General features: G+C 42.2%; 2 protein-coding genes and 4 non-coding genes across 7 annotated transcripts in view; 1 reads left to right on the forward strand and 5 right to left on the reverse strand.

Moving 5' to 3' along the window:
• The window catches only part of LOC131104885 (sodium channel protein type 2 subunit alpha-like), a 49644-nt gene extending 38874 nt beyond the window's left edge, over positions 1–10770 (reverse strand). Inside the window, exons 1-3 of the mRNA XM_058052541.1 lie at positions 10357–10770; positions 1176–1495; positions 145–263 (exon numbers count right to left, since the gene is read on the reverse strand). Coding sequence (XP_057908524.1) covers positions 145–263; positions 1176–1442 — 386 coding nt within the window. The 5' untranslated portion in view covers positions 1443–1495; positions 10357–10770. The remainder of the gene's footprint in view (positions 1–144; positions 264–1175; positions 1496–10356) is intronic.
• A 1930-nt stretch (positions 10771–12700) lies between these two features.
• Positions 12701–18806, forward strand: LOC131104912 (cordon-bleu protein-like 1). 2 transcript variants are annotated; one of them, XM_058052578.1, is made up of 8 exons: positions 12737–12988; positions 14404–14518; positions 14611–14760; positions 14959–15226; positions 15316–15428; positions 16896–17060; positions 17131–17221; positions 17940–18800. In XM_058052578.1, exons 3-8 carry the CDS (start codon positions 14707–14709, stop codon positions 17966–17968), a joined length of 720 nt encoding a protein of 239 aa, XP_057908561.1. In that variant the 5' UTR covers positions 12737–12988; positions 14404–14518; positions 14611–14706; the 3' UTR covers positions 17969–18800. The 2 variants fall into 2 exon arrangements, with proteins under 2 accessions (XP_057908560.1, XP_057908561.1); XM_058052577.1 differs by having other exon boundaries at positions 12701–12988; positions 17131–18806.
• Positions 18807–19392: 586 nt separating this feature from the next.
• Positions 19393–19465, reverse strand: trnar-ucg (transfer RNA arginine (anticodon UCG)). The gene has a single exon. It is a non-coding gene; the product is annotated as a tRNA-Arg (tRNA).
• Positions 19466–19974: 509 nt separating this feature from the next.
• On the reverse strand, positions 19975–20047 carry trnar-ucg (transfer RNA arginine (anticodon UCG)). The gene has a single exon. It is a non-coding gene; the product is annotated as a tRNA-Arg (tRNA).
• Positions 20048–22213: 2166 nt separating this feature from the next.
• Positions 22214–22286, reverse strand: trnar-ucg (transfer RNA arginine (anticodon UCG)). The gene has a single exon. It is a non-coding gene; the product is annotated as a tRNA-Arg (tRNA).
• Positions 22287–22599: 313 nt separating this feature from the next.
• On the reverse strand, positions 22600–22672 carry trnar-ucg (transfer RNA arginine (anticodon UCG)). The gene has a single exon. It is a non-coding gene; the product is annotated as a tRNA-Arg (tRNA).
• Positions 22673–22887: the final 215 nt, after the last annotated feature.

Consider the following 22887-nt stretch of genomic DNA (forward strand, 5'->3'; position numbering starts at 1 on the left):
TTATCGTCCTAGGCTGCGATCTGTGTGACTTTGTGACATGAGATCTGGTGACATCCCTAGTATTTACTCTTTTCATTCTGGCATCTTAGCTGAACCTTTTGAATCCACGTCAAGCACTATCCATAGCAAACTGTAAAAGGATATGAGTGTACTAAAACTTTAATAGCAATCCTCCTCAGAGGGTTGAAGGGGCTCAACATGTACAAGGCAGGAGTGGCGTTGAAACGAAAGATTGCCTTCCCGTGATTCAATACTATAAAAGTCTGAAAAAGAGACAAAAAATTGTGAAAGACATCAAAAGATGTTAGTACTTCTCATACTACTATGTGCATTTTCCAAAATGTGTTTGAGATCAAGGCTGTGTCCAAATTCGGGGTCTGCATCCTTCTCAGTGTGCATTTGAAGGCAGCTGACATCATCACACCACACAAAGTCTGTCTAAATTTGACGAAGCAATACAATCTTGGCCAATGTTCACCGTGAGCAGGCGGTGAAAATTAAAAAAATAATAATTTTGCCTCCACAATGTCACATTTTGGGCTGCACAGCGGTTGAGTCGTTAGCGCGTATACCTCACAGCTAGGAGATCCGACTTCAATCCCACCCTCGGCCATCTCCGTGTGGAGTTTGCATGTTCTCACCATGCATGCGTGGGTTTTCTCCGGGTACTCCGGTTTTCTCCCACATTCCAAAAACATGCTAGGTTAATTGGCGACTCCAAATTGTCCATAGGTATGAATGTGAGTGTGAACGGTTGTTTGTCTATATGTGCCCTGTGATTGGCTGGCCACCAGTCCAGGGTGAACCCCGCCTCTCGCCCGAAGACAGCTGGGATAGGCTCCAACACCCCCCGTGACCCTTGTGAGGATAAGCGGTAGAAAATGAATGAATGAATGTCACATTTTGCTTGTTTGTTCTTCATTTTTTACTTCTACTTCCACTCTCTTTGCAGATCAGGTCGGCAGATACGTTGTATGGGTAAAGATGTCACCAAGCGACGCAAATAGGACGTTTTTTCGCTTGGAATTAACGCTGATCATGGCTTTCAGCAGTACCGTCACACATGGGTCCTTCAAAGGATGCAGATTCTGAATTTGTCCATAGTTGATAGAATATTTGGACAAGGGTTTTTCTGTGTGACTGGTCAGAACATTTCATGATGGATTAAGACAGACCTTCTGATTGCTGTAGAAGGTGTCCATATCCTCCAGTGGAGTGGACACCAGACCTGAAGGGATGTCCCCATAGATGAAGGGGAGTGACTTCCCTGCCTCCAAGTCACTGTTGGGCCTGGGCCCGTTTTCGTCGTCGCTATCGCTGCAACGCTCTGCCTGTGGTCGCCGGGCCTCCTCTTCAGCGATGCGCCTCTCAATGGCAGCCAGTGACTCTGGGGTGAAGGGGCGGAAGCTGTCAGGACCGGGCGGTACCAGCAGCTGGGCCATCTTGTCATCCTGCTCCTTTAGAGATTCGATAGAGGCTCAGTTGGGGGAGGGAGCTGCAGCAAAAAAGTAAATAAAGCGTTAATAGTAATAATGGATTCGATTTACATATATATAGCGCCTTTCAAGGTACCCAAAGTGCTTCACAGTGAACCGATTTTTCATTCACTATTCGGTCACACTGGTGGTGAAACACGGCTGCCAATTTGAGCCTACAGCCTCAGCGACCACAACCAAACATTCATTCCCATTCATAGATCAGTGTGGGCAGCACTAGAGATACAAGGGATGGAGCTTCTGGACTACATGTTCTTCCTCCTTAGGTTACATTATTCTGAGAGTTTTGTGATAGAGCATCGGCTTCTCAAATCAAGGAATCCTTCCATTTTTCATTGCATATGCCAAGTATGTCACCAATAGAAACATTTATTTACATGCATGACCTTTATTAGTGTAGCTAGTGTGTGGTTAGCATGCAGGCCTCACAGCTAGAAGACCCTTGGCCATCTCTGTGTGGGTTTTCGCCCACATTCCAAAAACATGCTAGGTTAATTGGTATAGGTATGAATGTGAGTGTGAATAGTTCTTTGTCTATATGTGCCCTGTGATTGGCTGGCCACCAGTCCAGGGTGTACCCCGCCTCTCGCCCGAAGACAGCTGGGATAGGCTCCAGCACCCCTGTGACCCTCGTGAGGACAAGCGGTAGAAAATGAAAGAATGAATGAACACAACATTAACTTCGCAAAAAATAATGATAATATACCGAAAAGTTTGATGTTCTTAATATCATTATGAAGTGAAGTATTTTTAAACTATCCGTCTTCATTCATTAATTTTCTACAGCTTATCCTCACGAGGGTCGCGGGGGTGCTGGGGCCTATCCCAGCTGTCGTCAGGCGAGAGGTGGGGTACACCCTGGACTGGTGGCCAGCCAATCACAGGGCACATATAGGCAAACAACCATTCACACACACATTCATAGCTATGGACAAATCAACCTAGCATGTTTTTGTTTTAGCATTTTTTGTCTTCAATTACAGGAATTAATTTTCAACTAAACTTCATCCCCGTTTTGAGTCTTTGCATCCTCCTTTAAATTAAAGCAATTTTGCTAAGGTGATATTCATCTCAAATGTAGTATCAACTAGAAAAAAATGGTCACAAAAAATGTAAATGTGGGCCTCCGTTGGCCCTGCGCCATCAGTCACACAGATGACAGCCGACATGCTGTCACTCAATCTTGATGTTATTCGCTATGCCAAATGTCATAATTTTTCCAGTATTTCTCCCTCCACCTCCATGAAAGTCCACTTTTTCATCATTCTCATCTTCCAATCAGCCATGATTCCAATGCAATCAAGGCTCTTTAAATAAGGACGCAACATTTCCGAGTCCCTTGCATTGACCTTCTATGGTGAAGTGGAGGCGTGGGAGGGGCATAACTTGAAGCGGCGTTGCGTAACCTTGTGGGAGAATGCGGCGAGGCAACGAAAGACATGGAAAACAAAATGACAAAAAAAGTTAAGGCAAGTTTCTATTGTAACGCGGTACTTACTGTACATACCACAGCACATGCTTTGAGTTGCATCATCTCCTCCCGAATGGAGCAGAAGATCCAGGACAAGGTAAACTTAACGTTGCACAAATCTGTATGGTTAAGGTTAATGTACCTTACTAACGTATCAGTTGGAGGGCAAACGTTATCTTAATTACGACTAATGTTGAATGTGTGGCAGTTCATTACGATGTTAACGTGACTTCATGCAGGGATTATTTCAGTGACAGGGAGCGAGAGAATGAGAGGGCACAGCGATGTGCCTGCTCACGCAGCAGTAATTATTGCAGGTTAATGTGGCTCAAAGTCTGCCTGAAAGTTAAGGCACAAAAAAGTAGTCCCCAACCGCCATTGCTCACCCACTCCAACAAGACAAAAGGACTTGTATTTTGCTCATAGACCAAATGCCATTCACCAAACGCCCTGACGAAGATCCACAAAATTCAGGGGGTATAGACGTATAGGCCCCTCAAAGCGACATATGAAATTGGAAGTGACCTGCAGTGTGAACATAGAACATAAAACTAATATTGATGCAACAATCAGGCAGTTGGCTCGTCCCTGCTTCAGGGTGCTGCCTCTGTAAATTAACTATTTTTTTCTTTAATAAACTGATAATTAATAATATTTTTACTGATGATCAATTACATTTGATCATCAAATCCGCACACTACAAAGGCCAACAGAAAACAATTAACCAAATGTGCTGGCCTCTAGCCACATTACCAAATTAGCGTGTGTCCCAGCACACTTACCGGACATATCACAGTCAAGTGGCAAATATGTCACTGACATCATCATCAAATACTCCAAACATTGTAACCCTGAAGCTGAATAATATCCCCGGGAGAAAAACCTGGAGTGTCACAAACAACAGCTTCCAAAAAACCCTGGTGAGCCATTATCAGTTCATCCTTTTAGCTTCATGCTCCCCATAGTCTCATAGGTATTGTTCCTTACTGGGACATTAACTACCCTTCTGGCAGGATCTAAACACCAATTTCTCATCCACCTCTGTTATTCATTTATTTTATGCTAAACCATGAAGTAAAACGCCACAATAAAGGTCATGTTTAAGTTGTAAACATTGCTGCATCAGGCCACACGGTGGAGAGTGGTTAGCATGTAGGCCAAATAGTTAGACCTGGGTTCGATTCTCGGCTTGGGCATCTCTGTGTGGATTTTGGATGTTCTCCCTGTGCGTGCATGGGCTTTCTCCGGGTACCGGGTACTGGGTACTGGCTTTCCTCCCACATTCCAAAAACATGCTAGGTTAATTGACGACTCCAAATTGTCCATACGTATGAATGTGAGTGTGAATGGTTGATTGTCTATATGTGCCCTGTGATTGGCTGGCGACCAATCCAGGGTGTACCCGCCTCTCACCTGAAGTCAGCTGGGATAGGCTCCAGCATACCCGTGACCCTCATGAGGATAAGCGGTAGAAAATGAATGGATGAACTTTGCTGCATCACTCGTATGTGGGTAACCTCTTCTACTATTACTACCGATTCTTGTTTTGATCTTCCGGTACCTACAAGTACCATGCAGGGCTGCGTTATGACCTCCAAATTAAATTGCATTATCTTTCAGAAACATTGCATTCCATTCATTCACATTTAGAGTATACCATAATGTGGAGGCGTCGCTGGAGGAAATGTGAGTGAAGTGTCTTGCCGGAGGACAAAAAAGCAGCGACTGATGGAGACACTGACCCAATTATGTAATGGCATAATTGTCAAATTTGCATAATTGGCCTTGAGGCATTTGCATGTAGTGGTGTAACTCAATCACCTTTCTTTTATTTGTTATGCCATTCCTGTTTGTCCTCAAAGTCTTCTGACCAGCTGTAATTGGAATGATAGAACAACGCAATGAAGGCTGTTTAAATATGGACATTCATGAGTCACTTGGCGGTGGAGTGCAAGCAAGGTGAGGGTGTGACGTGAGGTGGAGTTGTGTACGCACACGTCTACTCAAGGTGTAAGATCTACAAAACACCAACTGCATGAATGTTTAAAAGTCTGAATATTTTCATCCATATGCACATTTTGGCTTTCAGGCGTACGGAAATCCATCCATCCATTTTCTATACGTGTACCCCTGGAATGGCCCAAATGGCTCATGATTAACAATCATGACATTGCTAAATGTTCTCTGTATGCACAATGCGAGTAGCCAATATACTGTATATCTATGTAACTATGATGTACGGTAGCTATGGTCACACATGAATGTGGAGAAAAACAAAACTGTGCCTACCGTTCGTAGCTATTAACGACGTATTTATACATGTACATGTGATTTATACAGTACATGTGAATGAAGGCAGCCAAAGGGTCTGAGGGTAACAAAGGGTAACAAAGTAGCCATCACACTGCAAATGGCTTGCCATCCAGGTCAGGATGCATTCATTGAATAAAGGGCAACAGTTGTGTCTGGCAGGTAATTGTAATCACTTCAACAGAGATAGCACAATGTGGCTCGTATACGTTTTTCTCATTCAAAAACATGTTGCCAGGTCTCGTGACAAAAACAAGCAGCTAGCTGACAACAGGGGAACAAAACCAATAAAAAAGCAAGTCCAAAATTGCTTATAATAAGCAACTGTGGCAATGCTGGCCGTGGTGCTTTATTTATATGGGACCTTACAGGTTAACTGTAAAAGCCAAACCTTTGCCCACACTGAAAGAAACATAAGCACTATCTGGGGGGACGGGAGCACACAGAGCATGGCCAATAATGGCAGTGCATATAAACAAGGATGTCACACTGAGTGTGAAAAATGGAGAAACCGCATTGTTTCAGTAATCTGTCTCTTCTACCCAGCAGCATGGTCATCCCAGACCACATCCCAAAAGTAGTCAGCATAGATGGATTCCACTTTCCCTGCTTACATTTCCACAGTTCAATGGAAAGAAATCTAGATGGAAGGCAAAAAGTGTATCTTCAGTGACATAATACAGCCTAGGGCTTTTGTAGGAGGTTTGTCACCAGCTGCTTATAATGGTCTGCCTTGTCGTTTCCAAGGAACTGTGATGCAGAAGTCCATTTCTGCTACTGTTCATGACATTTCTCTACATGCATGCATTTTGTGCACTTCCAAGAGAGATTTCTGCAAATAAAAACTAAATGTTTATATCAAAATTGTACACATAGCAAAATGAATGTACAGACAGGCTTTCAGATGGAACTGTCTGAACCAGCATGTACGTTTTTGTATTCATTGTGCCATCACATCTGATATCAGATCAAAGACATCATATATAATGGGAACTCAACCTGACAGCAGCTGAAAGTACGATGCCAACGAATGAGTTCATATTTTTCAGCCAACCACAAACAGCCACAGCATGCGATATGAAGTATGTATTCTCATCGGCTTATCTCATCCAATGAATCTCATTCAAAGAGAAAAAAAGATGTGAGTCAGTGTCTTAAAGATTGTGATGGGAAAGGAGGGGGGGTAGTCAGAAATCTTAAGAGGGCTTTGTACATTCACACATTTAAATGTGCCAGCCCTTTTGTGTAACAAACAAAAACTGTGTTCAAGGCATTAATTATTAGCTGTGTGTCTCCCTCAACCTGGAGAAGTGGATTGCACTTTGTCATAAAATATTCTATATGCAGATTTTAACAACCAACTAACATTTTATTAATCTTTGTTTTGTGGCGTCTTTGCTCATTTGCATACTAACACTGATTGGATGTTTACTGAGAAGTGATGGGGGGAGTGTGAAGATAAAATTGCAAAATGTTGGCGGGCTCAGAAAACAAACAAGCAATGCGGTTAGTTTGGAGCTCGTTTTTATGCAACAGCGAAGCTACAGGTGTACTATATCACGTTCATGGGGTATGTAGTAACTTTTTCAAGTGTCACTGAACATTTTATTCTCTTTTTGCAATGATGTCTTTTTGCCATTATGTCCATGTCTAACGCTCGTTGTGTTGCAGTTACAGATTTGTTTGTTTTGAGAAACGTTTCCACAATGGAGGCACAATGTTCACCAGTCCAAAAAATGGACCCTGCAACCTGGACATTGAATTTATTCTCTTATAAGTAGTAGCAATAAGTAATGGCGGTAGCTAAATCATTTCAGTAATTACGCTTCCTCATTTTCATTCGACTACTGCAAGATGCATTCAGGGACACTCCGAACATCACAACAACATCCTTGTTATGTGTGTATGTGTGGTCTAAACCAACAGAAAGACAATATTCTTATCACTCACTTTGCAACTCTTACAGTGGAAGTACAATTTGCTGCATTTAATATGCTTGAAAATCCCTGAAAAATGATCGGAATCGGCAGCATAAAACCCTGATCAGAGCATCCCTAGTTAAAAGCAGACCTCCATCATCGTCTTAGTAGAGTACAATTACTGCTGTTGACACAATCATTGTAATACACCTTGCCTTATCCCACATTTTCCCATGTAATAACTGGGGAAATCGGCTACCACAGTTACAGCACTGAACATCTTCTCCACTTTGCACGAACCTACTGTATGATCGCCTCCACACTTTCTGTTGCACACTGCTGCAATCTGCTCATATCTCTGGCAATTACAACACCAGACTGCTGGTGGCCTTACTGGGAAACCCGTCAGTCTATCTACCATTTATTATTTTTATTCATCATTTATAGTTAGTGAAAGTTTTAGCGGGGTACCAGTACATATACAGTATTTGTAATTTGAATGGATTACCAACACTGTCCACGTTAAGTGGCAGACACAAAGTGTTGTTATGCATCTACTCAGTAAACAAATACAGTACAGTTCACCATTTGGCTAGAACCAATGATAAGCCAGGGGTTCTTTTTAGCCAATCAGACTTCAGATATGCCTCTCAGGGCCGGTGAGCCACCCCACAGCGACATCAACACTCCATTCCATCCTCTGATTGGTTGATCAGAACAAAAGTGTCCTACAAGCAAAGTTATGCTTGTAGGTTCTCTGGTGAGTAGTCGTATTGTATGTACTTTAAAGGTTTTATATTTTTGTCATGTTATTAAATAAGTATTGCTCCAGATAATGATGTAGTGTAGATATTTGGAGTTGTGTGAACCCTTAATAACCGAGCCATTCTATTTATGATCGTTACATTTGGCTGACCGTCAACTTTACAAGCACTGTTGTACCGCTGATCACCGGTGAATATTCGTCACTAATTCGAAGATATAAGCAGCAATGTCGGTCAGGTGTATTGGTGATGACGTATTTGAAGTATTTTTTTGTATTTGTTTACCAGCATAGACTGTGTGCTTTTGTCCATGAATGGATAATTTGTCCCAGACTTGTTTAAGTTGAGGAGGCGACTGGTTAGTGGTTTGTGAGGACATGCCGCTATGAATGACTCAGCTCCTCTAAATCAGAGGCCATGGTTCTCAGTCGGAAAAGGGTGGAGTGTTCCCTCCGGGTTGGGAAGGAGGTCCTGCCCCTGGTGGATGAGTTCAAGTATCTCGGTGTGTTGTTCACGAGTAAGGGAAGGTGGCAGCGTCCGCTGTACCAGACCGTCGTGGTGAAGAGAGAGCTGAGCCGGAAGGCAAAGCTCTCAATTTACCAGTTGATATTTGTCCCCACCCTCACCTATGGTCATGAGCTTTGGGTCATCACCGAAAGAAGAAGATGGTGGAAACAAGCGTCTGAAATTAGTTTCCTCCGAAGGGTAGCTGGACTCACCCTAAGAGATCAGGAGCTCAGGAGCTCAATCATCCAGGAGGGGCTCAGAGTACAGCTGCTTCTCCTTCACATCTAAAGGAGCCAGTTGAGGTGGCTCAGGCATCTAGTCTGGATGCCTCCCGGACACCTCCCTGGTGAGGTCTTCCGGGCATGCTCAGCCCGGAAAAGGCAGACCTAGGACAAGCTGGAGGGATTATGTCTCAAAGCTGGCCTGGCAAAGCCTTGGTGTCCTCCCGGTGGAGCTGGAGGAGGTGGCCAGGGGACCAGAAAGTCTGGGCTTCCCTACCAAGACTGCTGCCCCCGCGACCCGGTATTAACTCCTTGGTAGGGAAGGAGTTAATTTGTAGATCTTAAACATATTATTTTCACTTTTCATGTTTTTAGTCAGATATATTTAGTCCGATATAACCATATTGTCCAGCACTTCATTAACTATACTGATATTTACCAATATTGGCTGCACTGCTGATGAGTGGTTAGCGCGCAAGCCACACAGCTAGGAGACCCGAGTTCAATTACACCCTTGGGCATCTCTGTGTGGAGTTTGCATGTTCTTGGCTATTTTTTGCATTTTTTGCATGTAAATATGGCACATTTCTCCCCCAAATCAACACATTTTGAAATTCAACCCCTGTGCGTGGGTTTTTGTCCGGGTACTCCGGTTTCCTCCCCCATTCCAAAAACATGCTAGGTTAATTGGCGACTCCAAATTGTCCATAGGTATGAATGTGAGTGTGAATGTTTGTGATTGTTTGTCTATATGTGCTCTGCACACCGGCGACCTGCACACCGGCAACCCTCATGAGGACAAGCGGTACAAAATGAAATAATGAATTTTTTTTGCAAATGCATTGCAGCCAATTATGAAAATTCAGCATAATCCCAGCCACCTTCCCACCACAAATACCAGTCCTGTGGAAAATACTGACAATCACTGCTAACCAAAAATATAAGCTATTGAAAAGAGATAGCTGTGATTGTATGGATCCATAGGTTACAGAAAATGGGATGCACTCTAATATCACCTGCTGCAAATTCAAAGTCACTGACGACATTTGAAAAGGCCATACATAGTATATTTCAAAAGGTTTTTGTTAAGAGAGAACCTCTGAATGGATGTGAATGAGTCTGGGCGTGTCCTTGCCAGATGTGTCTATTTGCTCACAATACATCTATAAAAGGCAGCAGACAATTGCCCCAAAATAGACCATTTGTTCTCTATGACAACACAACCAGTACTTATGCAGTACCGCGTATTCAACCATCAATGCTTATTGTCCACAACGAATGCCTGAAGCAATGATAGCTGGCAGGTTATTTTTCGTCCATTTTGTCCTCGTCAACGTTATTAACTATTTACACCTCGCCGAGTGAAGACATCATGCATTCAACTTTAGCCATTTAAACTAAATATATCGTTTGGATATTTATACAAGCGTGGATTCATTTCAATATATTTATTTGTGAGTGCGGTTTTGGTTGATTTAATTGATTTATGGACGGGCCACGCGCCATCGCCGCCAAAAGACAATGCACGCGCAACAGATTTAACATCCATTTTGTACCGTCAACTTCCTCTAAGAGCATCTGTACGCTGTAGCCATGCTTAAACAGTCACAACAAGTGCTACAAGTGCTGCTGTTGGTGGAATATAAGGTGATGATGACAGGTACTCACCATCCCATATCCGAGAGAAGAGTTGGGGTTTTCTACCACAGGTTTGACGGACATGACAGATGCGAACATTTTCAAACATCCTTTTGAAAAATGGACGTGTTTTCTTCTTTTCGGGGACGTCTTCTTTATTTAGTCTCCTTTGGCTGCCGAGGAGAAATCAATCTTTGCCACTTCCGGTTGGTTGAGCATCATGGACGTGCAATGGTGGCAGTGGATGTACCTTTCTACATCAACAGGCACTCCTCAGGAGGACACTTGCTGTCAGCCGGGGAGGGAGGCACATTTAGAGCACAATATGTGCCCGTTTGCTTTAGAAAACAACATTTCCATTCGTAAAAAAATAAATAAAACATTTTAAAATCTAATACTGAGTTACGATAGTATGTATGATCAAGGAGAGCACATAAAAGTACCTCCTTTTACATCAAGTTGGAAGTGCCTTAGGAAATGTCGCCACCGGCTGGCAAGAGCTGCACATTGCACCCCGGTGCCTTGCGTCATGACTACTTGATGGAAAAGTACTTAGCATTTGCCCAGCTAGCCATATTTGTTTTTGTTATGTTTTTTGAAAGTTGCGTGCCGGTTATATGTTACATGTGCCGTTTACCTTTTATTCTTATTTAAAAATGTGGCAGTAAAATCAACAGGGACACACCTGCATATTTTGTAATGAGCCATTTCTTAAATTCAACAGTTTCTCACCATCTTTATCAAAATACTGGCACTTGCAACTTTCTTTGGCTCCATTTTGCGTTTCTGAGGTGAGAAACACTATTGAATTCAAGAAATAACTCGTGGCAAAACAGAAAAGTGCTGTTCTTGTTGATCTGGCTGCCATATACTTGTAGTGTCTTTGGGAACAGTCATTTATCCCTTTCATTTGTCATTTATGTGTAGAAATATGCTTTTGTAATTGTTTAATACATGTAATTTAAGACACACGCCATGTTGTCAAAATTTTTGACTGAAAAACACGCTAATCAGGGTGGACCCCAACCAAGGTTTCAATGTATTTGTATTCACTTAAAATTTGATTAACTCAAATTTGATTGATTAACTGTATCATTACCAAGCATCAAATTAATTGGCAACAATGCATTAAATGATGAAATTCCATAAGATAAATAAATAAATAAATAATACAAAATAAAAGACAGTAGGTGACAAATTCCTTTGTAAAGATGAGCTCTTAGTTGATAGAAAGTATTGGCATCAAGCTGTGACTTTCATTAGCAGTAATGTGATGAATTTGGGAGATCTCCTGTGGTGTGAATGACATTGTGCTCATGGGAATTTTTTATAAAAAATGTAAAATCGGTATACTGGGTGAACACTTCCTGAGTTGGTATGTTTTAGTACGGGCAGCAGGATGAGAGGATGGCAGCAGTTAGGTGGTTATGTTACAAAAACACACACAGCTCGATAAGTTTAAAGGTCGTCTTGACAAGCACGCTCTTCTTTCCAGCACCTGAGTGGAATTTTCACAGGTTGGCTCTGGAAACTGACATCGCAGGTCAAATTGTTACTTGTTACTTTGCCTCTTCACAATACCATTTTACGTCAGCCTTTGACAAATGTAGTGACTTTTTTTTCTTGTTCTTCTGGTTTCTAAGCTTCTAAGAACCAAAAAACGCTTTTCCTTTGTCAAATAACTGCAGACAGCTTGACACTCGGTACTGTTTCTCCTTGGAAAAGACAATACATGCCCGATACAACAGCTAATAGAATGGAGTACAATACACTACAATACACTAAGGCAGTACATGTGCACAAAAGACGGGTCTTTTGTTTGACTGAAGAATATTCTCTCACATTGTCATCACTATATGTACAAGTCAGCCCTATTGTCTGGACACTTTAATATCATTAATATTTAATTGATAAATAATGACCGATTTATGTAGTACATTCATTCATTTATTCATTCATTTTCTAACGCTTATCCTCACAAGGGTCGCAGGGGTGCTGGAGCCTATCCCAGCTGTCTTTGGGCAAGAGGCAGGGTACACCCTGGACTGGTGGCCAGCCAATCACAGGGCACATATAGACAAACAACCATTCACACTCACATTCATACCTATGGACAATTTGGAGTCCTTTAATCCAATTTCCAAGACCTTTTCCATCAAAAGAGCCATTTTGCCTCCTTTTCCAGTAAAAAAAATAGTTGAGAGCCACCAAACATTACACTGCTTATAAAAATTGTAATCTTTTTAAACGTTCTGCAACCACGCAGATGTTCACGAATTACCTGAGAGTGAGATTACAGGATTATCCAGTCAGTGGACACTTTACAAGACACTAAGTGTGAGATCATAACTGGCATTTGTCTCATTCCTTAGTGTCGTCTTTGTACAAGATAATCCCCTAATCTGTGTAATGCAGGAATATACCCACACTTGCAGTTCATCGTCTTTTTCTTGTACAACTTGAACCCTGGCTAAAGCCTGTGTAGAGGGAAACGTATGCGCTTGCTCATGTAAAACTGTCACATGACCAGGCAGGGGGTTTTAGAGGCGTGGCATCCAGGACGCCGTCTGGTAAACAGGGATTAGAGAGGACACAACCCTTTGCCTGTCTAGAGCCTCTACAGCGTGGACACTTTGCAAGAAAGTGGGACGAGTGGACACAGGTAAAAAAAAAACACTAAATATGTAGACTGTCTAGGGCGGGGGTGTCCAAAGTGTGGCCCAGGGTCCACATTTTTTCCTATCCCTTGGCAGATTGTAAAAATAAATGGATTTTTAATGAGATATACGTATATGATTAGATGTGACACTAATTTGCTTTCAAAGCTAAGATGTGGATGTTGACGTTTGAAATGTAAGTCATGGACAGAGATACTCTTTTAAAGGCATTAATCCTATCAGTACGATAGGACTATAGGAAGTACTGAATACTATCAGTACTTGCTGAGAAAGAAGAAAGGGTAGGATTAAATGCTTTTTCCTTCTCCTTTTGGGAAATGTTGAATTTTTGGATTGGATGAACACGTGATGTTCCTGAAAGTAACTTTGTTAAACATCCAACTATCTATTTTCTATGCCGCTGATTCTCACTAGGGTCGGGGGGGTGTATGCTGGAGCCTATCCCAGCTGACTTTGGGTGAAAACATGTAAGCATGTAAATGCCGTGACTTTACATCAATTTTGTCTTAGTGTACTTGGCAGGGGTGGTCTTTAATCTCAAGTCAAGTCTCAAGTCCGAATGTCAAAATCATGAGCACCGTTTACTGTCTCCCAAACAAAATGCCATTTTAACATAGCATTCAGGATTCAGTCAGTGCGCAGAAATGCGATCCACTCCATCGTTTTCGTTTTTCAACCTGATTGGATGTTAATAGATGCATTCAATCAGGCAGATTGTATAGGAAAATACTGTATGTTGTCTGACTGGAAATGACGATCACGTCAGTTGTATACTTTTAATGGGAACACATTTTACTCAACACACGTACTGAAAAGCTCAAATATTTTCAAGTCTTCTTAATAAACTTACATTTAAGTCCTGAGTCGTTGATGTCTAAGTCCAAGTCGAGTTCATTCATTCATTTTCTACCACTTATCCTCACGACGGTCGCGGCCGTGCTGGAGTCTATCCCAGCTGTCTTCGGGCGAGAGGCGGGGTACACCCTGGACTGGTGGCCAGCCAATTACAGGGCACATATAGACAAACAACCATTCACACTCACATTCATACCTATGGACAATTTGGAGTCGCCAATTAACCTAGCATGTTTTTGGAATGTGGGAGGAAACCGGAGTACCCGGAGAAAACCCACGCATGCCCGGGGAGAACATGCAAACTCCACACAAAGATGGCCGAGGGTGGAATTGAACTCCGTTTTCCTAGCTGTGAAGCCTGCACGCTAACCACTTAAGATATGCCTTTATTCGTCCCTCAATGGGGAAATTTGTAATTTCTTGCCCACCGTGCAGCCCCCAAGTCGAGTTGATATTGTCAATTAAATTCCAAAGTATTCGAAATTGTGACTCGGGTCTGACTCGAATCAAAATGGGCACTGTTGGTATTTGGTATATCTCATAGGAGGCTGACCTGACAGTAGGACGATCATTTCCGGTGATGCCCTGGGTTCTGTTGGGATGAACCAGCTGGAAAACTGATGGGAGAAGAACCAAAATCTGCTGATAGTCTTAGCCAGGTAAGCACCCCATAACAGGTTCATTTGGTCTTAAATGGGCAATAATTGGCCTAATTTCAACTGTATACTTCTTGTTTTTCTGTTTTTTTTAGTAACCCGTTGGACATATGTGACTGTAGAGTCAAATATCTCTCTCCAAACAAGAATTGTCAACTTGAACGCCCCATTCGGTTCACTGAAGGCAGATTATGTTGATATCTCATGGGATGGAGGACAAAATCAGAAGGCCAGACATGCCTGAGGTGAACATTGTTTGTTAATACCGTGGAATCCCTGTTGCTGGTTGACTACATCGACATAACCGAAAATGTGGAAGAATACCTGTATCTGTACGGAACAGGAACTGTCCCATCCAATCACACACTGGGTTCACGACATACTATTAGGACAAATAGACTCTACTGTTGTTCAGACGTATTTTCTTTGCTCAAACTTTGCAGGTGACCGTTCGTCTTTTGATCAATTACAACAAGTCCCACAAAACTGTTGTGAGAGTCAGCCCACAGGTGCCCCTTGAGATGCTTCTCCCGGAGTTATGTGACAAGTGTGAATTAAGGGCGGAGACAACGGTCCTTCTGAGAGACGATCAGTCCAAAGAGCCGCTGGACGTTGCCAAGACTTTAAATGAGCACGGGCTAAGGGAAGTGTACGCTCGAGGCACAGCGCGTCCATTGGTTGATCAATACCAGCCCTGTACACCTGAAGCAGGTGAGGCTGAAAAGCTTTCTGACGGAAAGTACATAAATGTGCGTCACAAAATGCAGTAGCTAATCTGTGCCAATTGTGTGTGTCAACAGACTATCTGGCCCCTGTACAACATTTGGAAGATATGCCCGTGAAAACAACAAAACAGAAGGAGATCACAGGGTTTCTCAGCTTGTTCCAAAGACTGAAGAAAAAAGCTGACATGGTATGTGAAGGATTTGTTTCCTGTGATTGTGAGAGACAAACATTTACAGTAAATCTGCTGTACAGCCAAAAGCTGTGTGACACAAGAATGCTATTCTGCAAATTTGGGGCAGCGGTACCTCATTCTATAAGGACTTAAGAGTGATGACATAAATGGCCTCTAATTCCCATAGCCAGGTTGGACAAAGGAATACATGCCAATGTAGAACTTTGAAAGAAATCTAGAATGGAGTTTTGATATCTAGACATTGAGGAAATGAATACAAAGACATCAGAATAACATACAGATATGAACAGTATAGTCTTCCCTCGTCACTAATCAAGTCAAGTATGGATGGAGACATAATCCAACCACGAAGGGACTCGAACCCTCAGTTTTCTGATCTGAAGTCAGACGCCTTATCCATTAGGCTACGTGGTCATCTGCCTGGAGTTTAAACAAGTTGATTTCCTTTTTTGCTTTTCCATAGGCTGCGGATTTAACGTCTTAAATAAACACATTGACACATGACCATGCTACTATGCCAATGTTAGCATGCTAGCAATGCTAGCATTTAGCCTCGTAGCATTTTACAAATTAGCATACTAACTTTTCCATGTGAAGGAGGAATGGCTCGACTGATATCTTCACATTGATTATAAAAATCAGATGCTTTGGTGCAGTGGACCTGCACTTTCTTTGGAGCCAGTTCTTCATTGTATTCTCAGGCCGTGTACTCGGCGTGTTGGTTTCCCTTCTTTTGAGTGGTTTGATGGTAAAATCCAGCAGAGGGCACTGTCTCACAAGGTAATTCAATCCACATTTTCTAGCAGGAAGATGCTTTGACGAGATGTTATGCAGTGAGTACAATATTGTATTCCTTAAGTCTATTGTTGAAAAAATACGAGCATAAAAAGCTGCAGTCACAATGATTCAGATTTATAGTTGTCCCTCGTCAATTCATGTTTTTTTCAAAAATATATAAATTAATAAATCATGCTGTTTTGTGATTGGATATGGGCAATTATTGTTTTTAAATACCAGCAAAAATCAGCTAATTTAGCACATTGTTTTTACAGTCTGGCGCAGTGCAGCGCACCCACCCCTCCATCCCTCCCACTTGCGCAAGTGGCAGAAAGGGAGGAGAGAAGGCGTGAGAGGGTTTAACACTGCCAAGTGTAATTTTAACCAATCAAATGAACGCCTCTCATTTAATTTAATTTAACGCCACTTTGTGGGACACATCATCTGTTAATGACAGTTACATTAAACACAGCAGCAGGCTAATCCAGGCATATTGCTTGTTTTCTAATGGGTCATTTTATCTATTTCCACAAATTCTGTATGATGTGCAAGTGCAAAAAAAAAGGTTCTCCTCTCAGTTTTGGCTTCTTTGTCTTTCTTCTCCACTCCATTTGAAACACTTAGACAAAGTAAATTGAAAATGAATGAGTTCAAATCTACTTGTTTATGTTTTATCCTCCTAAGGAAGGGACAGAAAAACATCCGACTTCTGTTGGTGTGACCAAGCAGAATCTGTCTTACCCAAACACCCCACGGGCAGATATGTCCAAAAAGAGGCGAGCTCCACAGCCCCCCATTGGTGTGTCCCAGAGCATCCCCGACAACCTCAACAACCTCAGAGAATTCGAGGTCTGTCATTGGCTGCTGTTAAACACCAAGAGGTTCATTATTGTCGGGTTCAACTGTTGTTTCTCTGCAGAGACCTGCTGCCTCAAATTTAAGAAAACCCAAGAGGAAGGCCCCACCCCCTCCCATTGTGAACACACAGCAGGTGGACACACCTGATGAAGGTAAAATGACACGAACTTGCACACCTTTGCAAGCAAACCCTCACTCTGCTTTTGTATCAAAAGACTCGCCTTCTGGGAGCTGCTGTGAATTAGTCCCTTTTATTACCGTAATGTCGTGTATAACACTGAAACTGGAACTGAAACAAGCTGATGGAAAGTCTCAACCCAATTGGTTGAGACAGATTGATGCTCTACAATAAGCCTTGGTTCTGTTCCAGGCAGTTTTTCTGTGGAAAAGTGTTGCTCATGGGAGCTGAGGTGCTCTTTTTTCATGTTTGAGGAGCGTTGCTCTACACCTGTTGCATATGTCAAGAGCATTGAATTTAGGAATTGACGATCATATAATATCTTCATCAATAAAGGAGAAGGGTATAGTATTGGAGGGGTGGTTTTGATTCGGGTGGAAAGTTACTGAACAAACAGGAAGCAATTTGTCAAGCTGAGAGAACATACAGTACATCGTCATGTTTGGATATGGCTTGTGGCGTACCCCAGGGGTCAATACTGGGACCACAGTGGAGAGGTTTGGCTGGTATGTGAATTGGAACGGGTCGAGCAATGGGGGGAGTATGGAGGTGTTGTGGTCTTTAACCACCCTCCTGAAGCAGTTCATAAAGTCGTTGAGACGTAATGGATGGTTTATTGGGCATCGGAATTATTGATGATTTTAAAACTCTTATCCTAAGCCAGACCATTTTTGTTTCGATACTGCTTACAGAGTATGTGTTCCCTGAGCGTGGTGATTGAGGACTCCTTTCCCCTTTTTCTGACTTCCTCCTGGCTGGATGTGTTTTTCTCCCGATCATCTTCATTCATGGAATCACTGCCCTTGCTCCGCACACAAAATGGATTGTTTGAATGAATGCATAAAGCTTGTATGAATGCTTGTTTTTTTATTTCCCTCATATATTTTTCCTTGTATTGTTTTTTTTTCTTTCATATGATTATATTCACGTGTGTCCTTCCTGACAGGTTTGTATCCATATTTTTTAGAAACAACAAGCCAATTTATACTACTAAGGAAGAGCGCCATTGATTTCATTTATTTTAATTAGCTATTTATTTTAAATGAGCCAAAGCCATTTGAAGTAAGTCATGGATATACGACACAGAAGACTTGTTAAGTGTTGTTTTTTGTAAAATACTACTCATTGATGTCAAAGCTGTGTGATGTTAAATACTGTATACGTGTGTGGCACAAATGTACTTTAAACATACAGTGATGGAAAAGCATTGAAACAGTGACATTCATGGAGTGTTTTATTCATAGACCTGCCAACATGTGTACATTTTTTGTACATTGTCCACATATGACACAAATTAAAAAGAGTTGTCCAAGTAAATAAGTCTCATTTTAAGTAAATGTATATCACTTTTGGGTTGAGTGGCCAAGTGGTGAGCGTTTTCACCACACAGTGGGGAGGTTTTCTCCTTGTACTCTGGTTTCCTCTTCCATTCCAAAAACATGCTAGGTTAATTGGCGACTCCAAATTGTCCATAGGTATGAATGTGAGTGTGAATGGTTGTTTGTCTATATGTGTACCCCGCCCAAAGTCACCTGGGATAGGCTGTTGTGGACTCCAGACACTAAAGGGCAAGTTCCACAATGATCATGTGCAAGCACATTTTTACACATTATCATTTCAAATGCTAATAAAGGAACTCAACCATGAAGGGACTTGAACTCTCAATCTTCTGATCCGAAGTCAGGCGCCTTATCCATTAGGCCACACGGTCAGGTGACAACTCTGATGTTTATTCTTCATTGCATTCTCAGACCGCGTATTCAGGGCATTTGCCTTCTTTTAAAAGTGGTTGGCAAAATCCAGCAGAGGCATCCCCACCGTGATTCTAAATTCTAAAGCAGATGCAGTGCTCTGAGAAATGCCAAGTTCCATGACGACCATACCCAACACACATTTTCATACGCCACCACTTCATCAAAGTCTATTAAAGAAACCCAACCACAAGGGGATTCGAAGCCTCAATCTTATGATACGAAGTCAGACAAATTATCCATTTTCTCTTCATGTGAAGTATGTTTATGTTCTTGTGTATGTATTATGTTTTCATGTGGAAGTAGGGATGTGGGGTAGATTGCATACTCAACTACAACAATAAATACATCTTGAGGATTTCCTTGCAAGTCAAGTATGGATGTAGGCATAAACCAACCACGAAGGGACTCGAACCCTCAGTCTTCTGATCCGAAGTCAGACGCCTTATCCATTAGGCCACGTGGTCCTCTGCAAGAAGTTCAAACAAGTTGATCTCCTTTTTTTATTTAATTTTTTGATTTAATGTCTTAAATAAACATATTGACACATGACCATGCTACTATGCCAATGTTAGCATGCCAGCAATGCTAGCATTAGCCTTGTAGCATTTTACAAATTAGCATACTAACCTCTCCATGTGAAGGAGGAATGGCTCGACTCTGAGATCTTCACCCTGATGATAAAAATCAGATGCTTTGGTGCAGTGGACCTGCACTTTCTTTGGAGCCAGTTCTTCATTGTATTCTCAGGCCGTGTACTCGGCGTGTTGGTTTCCCTTCTTTTGAAAGTGGTTTGATGGTAAAATCCAGCAGAGGGCACTGTCTCACAAGGTAATTCAATCCACATTTTCCAGCAGGAAGACGCTTTGACGAGATGTGACGCAGTGAGTACAATATTGTATTCCTTAAGTCTGTTATTGAAAAAATACGAGCATAAAAAGCTGCCGTCATGTTGCAAGTGTATGTAGAAGAAAACCAACCACGAAGGGACTCGAACCCCCAATCTTCTGATCCGAAGTCAGACGCCTTATCCATTAGGCCACGTGGTCTTGTGTCAGTTCGTTCATAGGTTGATTTCCTTTTTTTGCTTTTATACGGGGGATTCTGAAAATCCCTCAAGATGGACAGGCGGTTCTGCACAGCATCAGACCGTTGTGGTGAAAAGAGAGCTGAGTCGGAAGGCAAAGCTCTCAATTTAACCCCATCTCCTCCATTACCCCGTCACCTATGGTCATGAGCTTTGGGTCGGGACTGAAAGAACGAGATTGCGGCTGAAATGAGTTTCCTCCGTAGGGTAGCTGAACTCACCATAAGAGCTCAGTCGTATGGGAGGAGCTCAGCGTCTTCCATTTTTCACCCTGTGGACCTCGCTGAGAAAGGTTCAGACAGCGCTGCCTTTGCCATTAGACCATGCAGTCGTTCAATAAAGAACAAGTTGTTCAAGCACATTTTTATACATCATCACTTCATCAAAAGCTTTTAAAGGGTCTCAACCGTGAAGGGACTTGAACCCTTAATCTCCTGATCCAATGTCAGACATCTTGTCCATTAGGCCACACGGTCACATGAAAGTTCCATGACGACCGTGCCCAAGCACATTTTCTTACGCCACCACTTCATCAATGTCTATTAAAGACAACCAACCGCAATCAGATACGAAGCCTCAATCTTATAAAAAATACAAAGTCAGACAACGTATCCATTTTCTCTCCATGTGAAGTAGGAATATGTTTTTATCTGGAAGTAGGGATGTAAATCTCTGGTGTAGATTCCATACTCTACAACAACAATAAACACATCGTGAGCATTTCCTTGTATGAATGGAGACATAAACCAACCACAAAGGGACTCGAATCCTCAATTGTCTGATCCGAAGTCAGACGCCTTATCCATTAGGCCACATGGTCCTTTGCCTGCAGTTTCCCGCAGGAAGACGCTTTAAAAAGATGTGATGCAGTGAGTACAATATTGTATTCCTGAAGTCTGTCCTTGGAAAAAAAATACAAGCATAAAAACCTGCAGTAATTTCAGACTCAACTGCACTATAAATCTGCAGTACTTTCACAAAGATTACACACTCATCTACATTTTGGGAATTGCCATAACATGTCTTTTATGGATGTAGAATAAATACAACCACGAAGGGACTTGAACCCTCAATCTTCTGATCCGAAGTCAGACGCCTTATTCCTTAGGCCACAGTCCTTTGAAAAGAGATTTCACAGGTTCATTTATTTTTTTTCAATTTATTCCACCCACAGCCCGCCTCCAGGCAAGGCCACTTTGCTGTGATTGGTCACATTCCCAAGCGTTCCCAAAAACTTGGGTAGACACGCCGATTGTGGTGAAAAAAGCCACTTCACACATTGGTAAGACGCTCCTTTATGCACACTATATAATGCTACACAGACAACAACTTACTGACACAAAATAAACAATGAATAAACCTGCAGGACTTTCACAAGAATTCCATCCACATCTACATTTTGGGAATTGCCATTGCACATCTCGTATTGTTGGAATTTGACCACCTGTTCTTAGGTCAGTGATTCCTGTGGGTGTCGTGTTGGAGGCAAGAGATGACAACAAACTTGTCAGTTATATGGTTTACTCTCAGACCAGTCAGATTACACGGAGCTCCGGGCTCATAGTCTTCCCCTAACACCTGCAGAGACGTAGGCTTTACTTACAGGTCAGAACAAATGAGTACAGCGAACTGTCCCTGCCCGGCTTTTATTATGCTAAGAAATGTCGGTAGATCTCTGGCGCATCACAGGTGGCCCCCCTCTTCTCCTCGGCCGACGTCTTCTCACCAACGCAGGGCGGGCGGGGTGGAGCGGTGGAGCCAGCCGTTATCGACAGGCCATGGCTGCCGACGTCATGCTCTCCCGTTATCTGTTGTTAGTCAAAATTGTGGATGTGTAGTAGAGCTCCGGAACTGTATGTGCCTGAAAGCGATTATGTGTCCTGTGATTTGCCCAAGGCTACTTGGTTGTACTTGATTAAATGTAGTGCATAGTTATATGAGTGAGACACAAGAAACAGGAGACAAACATACATGAGACACAAAGAATAGGAGACAAACATACATGAGACACAAAGAATAGGAGACAAACATACATGAGACACAAAGAATAGGAGACAAACATATATGAGATGCAAAGAATAGGAGACAAACATATATGAAATCCTTCAGTATGGATGTTGAATCAACACAACCACAAAGGGACTTGAACCCTCTATCTTCTGATCCGAAGTCAGACGCCTTATCCATTAGGCCACATGGTCTTCTGCAAAGACCTTTCACAGGTTCATTTATTTTTTTCTCATTTATTCCACTCACAGCCCGCCTCCAGGCAAGGCCAATCCACTGTGATTGGTCACATTCCCAAGCGTTCCCAAAGAGTTGGGTAGACACACTGATTGTGGTGAAAAAAGCCACTTCACACATCGGTAAGACGCTCCTTTATGCACACTATATAATGCTACACAGACAACAACTTACTGACACAAAATTAACAATAAATAAATCTGCAGTACTTTCACAAAGATTACACACGTAACTACAATTTGGGAATTGCCATTGTGCGTAGAACAAACACAACCATGAAGGGACTCGAACCCTCAATCTTCTGATCCGAAGTCAGATGCCTTATCCATTAGGCCACATGATCCTATGCCAGAAGTCCCACAAGTTAGAAACCTATAATTATGCTCTATAAAATCCCTGTGCGCTAACCACTCGGCCCAGTCTACAATATGACAAAATAATTAAAATCAAACTAAAGTAGCACACATATTATGTATGGCCCCTTTTACAGTCTTAAGAAACCACCTGTTTTCTAAATCAAAATAATCTTACCATGTTTTTTAACAAAATTATTAATAA

This window comes from Doryrhamphus excisus, chromosome 16, assembly GCF_030265055.1.
Source record: "Doryrhamphus excisus isolate RoL2022-K1 chromosome 16, RoL_Dexc_1.0, whole genome shotgun sequence".
Taxonomy (NCBI): domain Eukaryota; kingdom Metazoa; phylum Chordata; class Actinopteri; order Syngnathiformes; family Syngnathidae; genus Doryrhamphus; species Doryrhamphus excisus.

What these genes read in the sequence shown, in the direction of transcription:
- LOC131104912 (XM_058052577.1), top strand. Translation starts at nt 14,707, where the DNA reads ATGTTGATATCTCATGGGATGGAGGACAAAATCAGAAGGCCAGACATG. An exon ending in GCCCTGTACACCTGAAGCAG is followed by an intron (nt 15,227 to 15,315) that starts GTGAGGCTGAAA and finishes GTGTGTCAACAG; the next exon opens with ACTATCTGGCCCCTGTACAA. An exon ending in TGAAGAAAAAAGCTGACATG is followed by an intron (nt 15,429 to 16,895) that starts GTATGTGAAGGA and finishes TATCCTCCTAAG; the next exon opens with GAAGGGACAGAAAAACATCC.